Raw genomic sequence first — 6,993 nt, 5'->3', positions numbered from 1 at the left:
CAGAAGGCTAATTGATGATTAGAAAACCCTTGCGCAATCACGTTCACACATCTGAAAACAGTTTAGCTCGTTACAGAAGCTACAAAACTGACCTTCCTTTGAGCAGATTGAGTTTCTGGAGCATCACATTTGTGGGGTCAATTAAACGCTCAAAATGGCCAGAAAAAGAGAACTTTCATCTGAAACTCGACAGTCTATTCTTGTTCTTAGAAATGAAGGCTATTCCACAAAATTGTTTGGGTGACCCCAAACTTTTGAACGGTAGTGTATCTCTTACTGTATGTGTGACTGCCATCTACTGGCCACACTTATCATTTCACCATGTACCAAATAAAATTGCTTCGAGGTCAGTGAGCACAACCAGATCTATTCCGTACATTAGGCGCACCGGGTTATAAGGCGCAAAGGATTTTAAGTGCGCCTTTGAGTCCGTAAAATACAGTAATAGTTACAAATAAGATTTTCCTTCATGTCGTACTTTTGGTGTGAAATGGTCGTAAATTGTATTAATCGTGGTCTTTAAAAAGTCGAAATAAGGTTTAATTTGGTTTGCGGAGAATCTGGCAACGAGAGACAACAAAATAATAAAAGCACATGGTGCTCTGTAAGAGGACATAAGTTAGTAAAAAAGCCAGGTTTAAAATCATTCTTTCCTCAACAAAGAACACACAAATGTCTCAGGTTCAGTGACGGGCTGTACTAAAACATGACAATAAGAAAAGCCATTGTTTTTGTTTTTTTTATTGAGATTCAACAATATTTTCCACTGCACTTTTTTAAAAGGCAGTTTTTGTCCCCTCCACTTTTTATTCTCCAAAAATATTGTTATTGAAAGAAGACAAGTCAAACACCTGTGCCAGGCGGAAACAACCTCAGACTAAACATGTTTGGAGGAATATATTTTTCATGGATTTTCTCGGCGAGCAGGTGTTTTTTCAAACTGTGAAAGGAGATCCAATACATTTTTTAGCCTGCTTTATCCTGACAACTTGATGCCTGAGATCCATTCCGCAGTTTTAGCAGCCACTTAAAGCACAGCCACATCTCTGGCAGCCGATACCAACGCTGGCCCCAACTCTACCGGAGTCGTGTTTTACCGACTGCAGGTGTTGAAATAGGAGAAAAAAGTCTCATCGATGCGTCCTCTCTCAATGTCGGGTCTGTTGCGTCTCTCGCATTCGGCGGCGGTGCTGTTGCTGTGGTCCAGCTGTTGTCGGAGCAGCTTCCTCTGACGCTCCTGCTGCCTCTCCAGGATCAGAGCTGCACGGGTCACGTTGGAGCAGAAGTCGTCGTGTTGCCGCGTCTCGTTAACCTCTTCTAAATCGGACATCATTTTCTCTTCAACTTGAAGGTTCCAGAACTTCTTCATCTGCTGCCAGCTCTCGGGGTTTGGCCTCCTGTCGCGTACGTGGAAAAGCCCGGGCACGCCCACCTTGGTTGGTTGCAGACCTTGCAGAGGGTTGTCCTTGACTTCCCTCTCCTTGCGCTGCCTCTCCTCGGCCATGCTCTGGTTGAACTTGGTCATCTCAATGGCTTTGTTCTTCCTGCTCTCCGTCTCGGCGTCTTGCAGCTGCACGGCCACGCTGTCCACGTGTACTCTGAAATTGTCGTCGTCCAACTTTTCCATCTTTTGTCGTTCTTGTTCCATGGCGTGCTCCTTCTGTTGCTGGAGCAGCCACTCCCTGAGCTGCTCTCTCTGCCGGCACACCCTGCTGTCATAGTCCGGGTCCTCGCCCGCCAGACCCGGAGGCATCATGGGTTCCACTTCTCCTTGGGAGTTAACCCGACTCAACTCCCGCTCCCGTATCGCCTGCTCGTACTGATCCTGAAAGTTGGTCTTCTCCTTGTCGTGTTTCTCCTTCTCTTCCTTCATTTGGAGAAGGTACGCTTGTTTACTATTATGCAGCATTTGGGCGTCGTAGGTCGCTTGTTCCAGTTTTTCCGCATCTTTCAAACTCTTTTTCTCATCCAGCTGCTTGTCGAGGCCTTGCTTGTCGATCCCGATAGTTCTTACTTTTTCGTTAAAAATACGGACTTTTCTTTCCTTTTCGTTCTTGCGGCGCCTCTCTATACTCGCCGTCTGAAAGCTGGCCGAATTCCACATTTTCACCTACAAATGTTGGGATGAAAAAAACTGTTTCAGAACATTTCACGGGGAAAACATTGCAGTGAACAAAACCGCTGTTCAAAAACAGTACAGTGGAATTTGCTAGAAAGGGTCTTGTTTTTGATTTATTTCTACAAAACCCAAAACCAGTGAAGTTGTCACGTTGAGTAAATTGTAAATAAAAACAGAATACAATGATTTGCAAATCCTTTTCAACTTATATTCAGTTGAATAGACTGCAAAGATAAGATATTTCATGTTCCAACTGAGAAACTACAAACCCCCGTTTCCATATGAGTTGGGAAATTGTGTTAGATGTAAATATAAACGGAATACAATGATTTGCAAATCATTTTCAACCCACATTCAGTTGAATATGCTACAAAGACAACATATTTGATGTTCAAACTGATAAACTTTTTTTTTTTGCAAATAATCATTAACTTTAGAATTTGATGCCAGCAACACGTGACAAAGAAGTTGGGAAAGGTGGCAATAAATACTGATAAAGTTGAGGAATGCTCATCAAACACTTATTTGGAACATCCCACAGGTGAACAGGCACATTGGGAACAGGTGGGTGCCATGATTGGGTATAAAAGTAGATTCCATAAAATGCTCAGTCATTCACAAACAAGGATGGGGCGAGGGTCACCACTTTGTCAACAAATGCGTGAGCAAACTGTTGAACAGTTTAAGAAAAACCTTTCTCAACCAGCTATTGCAAGGAATTTAGGGATTTCACCATCTACGCTCCGTAATATCATCAAAGGGTTCAGAGAATCTGGAGAAACCACTGCACGTAAGCAGCTAAGCCCGTGACCTTCGACCCCTCAGGCTGTACTGCATCAACAAGCGACATCGGTGTGTATAGGATATCACCACATGGGCTCAGGAACACTTCAGAAACCCACTGTCAGTAACTACGGTTGGTCGCTACATCTGTAAGTGTAAGGTTTTGGAGCAACATATGTTGCCATCCAAGCAACGTTACCATGGACGCCCCTGCTTATGTCAGCAAGACAATGCCAAGCCACGTGTTACATCAACGTGGCTTCATAGTAAAAGAGTGCGGGTACTAGACTGGCCTGCCTGTAGTCCAGACCTGTCTCCCATTGAAAATATGTGGCGCATTATGAAGCCTAAAATACCACAACGGAGACCCCGGACTGTTGAACAACTTAAGCTGTACATCAAGCAAGAATGGGAAAGAATTCCACCTGAGAAGCTTAAAAAATGTGTCTTCTCAGTTCCCAAACATTTACTGAGTGTTGTTAAAAGGAAAGGCCATGTAACACAGTGGTGAACATGCCCTTTCCCCACTACTTTGGCACGTGTTGCAGCCATGAAATTCTAAGTTAATTATTATTTGCAAAAAAAAAAAAAAGTTTATGAGTTTGAACATCAAATATCTTGTCTTCGTAGTGCATTCAATTGAATATGGGTTGAAAAGGATTTGCAAATCATTGTATTCCGTTTATATTTACATCTAACACAATTTCCCAACTCATATGGAAACGGGGTTTGTAAAAAAATTTTTGCAAGTAATCATTAACTTCTGGAGGAAAGTTCTGTGGTCAGATGAAACAAAAATTGAGCTGTTTGGCCACAATACCCAGCAATATGTTTGGAGGAGAAAAAGTGAGGCCTTTATTCCCAGGAACACCACTCCTACCGTCAAGCATGGTGGTGGTGGTAGTATAATGCTCTGGGCCTGTTTTGCTGCCAATGGAACTGGTGCTTTACAGAGAGTAAATGGGACAATGAAAAAGGAGGATTACCTCCAAATTCTTCAGGACAACCTAAAATCATCAGCCCGGAGGTTGGGTCTTGGACACAGTTGGGTGTTCCAACAGGACAATGACCCCAAACACACGTCAAAAGTGGTAAAGGAATGGCTAAAATCAGGCTAGAATTAAGGTTTTAGAATGGCCTTCCCAAAGTCCTGACTTAAACGTGTGGACAATGCTGAAGAAACAAGTCCATGTCAGAAAAATCAACAAATTTAGCTGAACTGCACCAATTTTGTCAAGAGGAGTGGTCAAAAATTCAAGCAGAAGCTTGTGGATGGCTACCAAAAGCGTCTTATTGCAGTGAAACTTGCCAAGGGACATGTAAGCAAATATTAACATTGCTGTATGTATACTTTTGACCCAGCAGATTTGCTCACATTTTCAGTAGACCCATAATAAATTCATAAAAGAACCAAACTTCATGAATGTTTTTTGTGACCAACAAGTATGTGCTCCAATCACTCTATCACAAAAAAAATAAGAGTTGTAGAAATGATTGGAAACTCAAGACAGCCATGACATTATGTTCTTTACAGGTGTATGTAAACTTTAGACCACGACTGTATGTCTTACTGGTATTTTATTATTTATCTCTACTCATGGTTCTTACTATATTACAAGTTTTAGTATTTTTATTTTCCAATGTTTTTTTATATTACATTCCCTGTCTTTGCCAGTTAGTCGTCCTGGCGTCATTGCTCGTTTCATGCTTAATTCATGCTGCTTGCATGTCTTATTCCAAGTTTTTTGCTAGTTATTTGTTTCATGCCACGGTAAGTCTTGTTTGTTCTATGTCCATAGTTCAGGCTAAGTGTTAGCGTCTATGTTTCCTGCGTTAAGTTTTATGTTCCTTAGCCTCTCGTGCAATCGGCACGCTTTCCTTTTGTTTTAGTTCTTGTCTTTCGTCCTGTGTAGGATGAATTAATTAATATGTTCCTACCTTCACGCCTTGTTCGGAATAGTCGGATTGCTTCCCGGGAGAACAAACCTCGCAGTAAGCTGCGACCACCCCGTCATGACACCTGCGCTCCAAGATATTGCTTTTGTCGGCGTAACATTTCAGATGCGTTTCATTTTCGATGAAGTTTTTTCTTGATTATGTCTATTGTGTGGATGTTTCCATCAGGGTTTTATGTTGCCGATTACGATACCTAGCATCCATAAATGGGATAGGCCGATACAGATACCGATCACACGCCATTACTGTAATGTTTATGTTTAAACTCGTTCTTTATTCTTTTTTATAACATACACTACCGTTCAAAAGTTTGGGCTCACATTGAAATGTCCTTATTTTTGATAGAAAAGCACTGTACTTTTCAATGAAGATAACTTTAAACTAGTCTTAACTTTAAAGAAATACACTCTATACATTGCTAATGTGGTCAATGACTATTCTAGCTGCAAATGTCTGGTTTTTGGTGCAATATCTACATAGGTGTATAGAGGCCCATTTCCAGCAACTATCACTCCAGTGTTCTAATGGTACAATGTGTTTGCTCATTGGCTCAGAAGGCTAATTGATGATTAGAAAACCCTTGTGCAATCATGTTCACACATCTGAAAACAGTTTAGCTCGTTACAGAAGCTACAAATCTGACCTTCCTTTGAGCAGATAGAGTTTCTGGAGCATCACATTTGTGGGGTCAATTAAACGCTCAAAATGGCCAGAAAAAGAGAACTTTCATCTGAAACTCGACAGTCTATTCTTGTTCTTAGAAATTAAGGCTATTCCACAAAATTGTTTGGGTGACCCCAAACTTTTGAACGGTAGTGTACAATTGTTTGAGCAAAACAAAGTTGTTTAAGTTAACTAAGCACTTGGTGTTAGTTTAAACTAGCCGAACTGTTAGCTTAGCTATTAGTATGTCTGCTCCCTGGCTTGCTATACTTGATAATGATACTTAAGATACTATGAAATGCAGTTTATTCGCCTTAATGGAGGGGATTATCATTAACTTACGCGAGACGCTTTGCTAGCCACTTGTCAGCTGGGGGACCCAAAATAAACAGTGTCGTTTGTGATTGACATTAAAGGGCATTAATCGGCATGCACCTTTTATTACAAAAAAATGGTCCGATACTGATCAGTGGCTGATCCATCAGCACATCCTTACTATGTCGTGTTGTCAATTTCCTTAGGAACCATTGCAGTACCAATGATTGTCACCCACACACTATGTGTGGTGAAATGTGTCTTCTGCATTTGACCCATCCCCTTGTTCACCCCCTGGGAGGTGAGGGGAGCAGTGAGCAGCAGTGGTGGCATCTACACTTATTAAACTTTGCTAAGCACTTATTTATTCAGTTTTTTCTAGATGGTTTAGCGGCTCGTTCATCTATTAGCATGCCCTACTTGCTGTATTTGCGATGATAGTATTGGTACCAACAATTCACACGGTGATTTGGAAAGATGGTTACATTTTATCAGATTCTCAATACCTAAAATCCCAGTGGGTGGCACTCCCCCAGGAGAGGCATGACAAAAAATAGACAACCACTGAGATTTACATCCACACCAACTTTAAATGCACCACTTACCACCGCTTTATGTTCATCCAAAGTGATTACCCTTAGCTGTCCTTGGTCCTCAGTCAGGCCAGTTTCATCACCCTAGGCAACAAAACCCCTAGTCATAGCACCCTCACCACATTACTTTGTAATGTGTAATTAATGTGTTTTTTTCTGGAATAACCTGTTCAATACCTTCTAATTAATTGGCTACAGCCGATATTTGCCCGTTTTCTTATCCCCTCCCAAAGGAAATTCACTACAAAGCCCTGCACTGTTTTGCTCAACCTGTTTGAACTGATACCTCATTTGTTATTACCAGTATTGTTGTCATAAAGATGTAAAGGTATTATGTCATGAAGAGTCAAATAATCAAGAATGACATCACAAAATGTCACAATACCAACACATATTTTTTTAAACGTGCACACAATATATAAAAACTGTTCTGGCCGAAAGCCTGTCGCGTGTTTAACTTATCCAGGATCTCCTCTTTGTATTTCGGCGTGACCGAGCTAAAAATGGTGGTAGTCTAGTTTATTTTGATGTGTATTTCTGGTCTTGTCATGCTCTCAGAAGGGC

The 6,993-nt window shown here is 41.3% G+C and overlaps 1 protein-coding gene across 1 annotated transcript; it reads right to left on the bottom strand.

The window, feature by feature from the left end:
• Positions 1-741: 741 nt before the first annotated feature.
• Positions 742-6,598, bottom strand: LOC133639306 (RIB43A-like with coiled-coils protein 2). Its single transcript, XM_062032534.1, has 2 exons — positions 6,442-6,598; positions 742-2,110 (listed from the first exon to the last, which is right to left on the bottom strand). The coding sequence occupies exon 2, from the start codon at positions 2,102-2,104 to the stop codon at positions 1,094-1,096; it is 1,011 nt and encodes a 336-aa protein (XP_061888518.1). The 5' UTR covers positions 2,105-2,110; positions 6,442-6,598; the 3' UTR covers positions 742-1,093.
• Positions 6,599-6,993: the final 395 nt, after the last annotated feature.

This window comes from Entelurus aequoreus, linkage group LG22 (genome assembly GCF_033978785.1).
Source record: "Entelurus aequoreus isolate RoL-2023_Sb linkage group LG22, RoL_Eaeq_v1.1, whole genome shotgun sequence".
Taxonomy (NCBI): Eukaryota; Metazoa; Chordata; class Actinopteri; order Syngnathiformes; family Syngnathidae; genus Entelurus; species Entelurus aequoreus.
Note: the sequence above shows the minus strand (reverse complement) of the source record. Positions and strands in the feature narration are given on the sequence as shown.

Coding starts and splice junctions, on each gene's coding strand:
- LOC133639306 (XM_062032534.1), bottom strand. CDS start 2,104: ATGTGGAATTCGGCCAGCTTTCAGACGGCGAGTATAGAGAGGCGCCGC.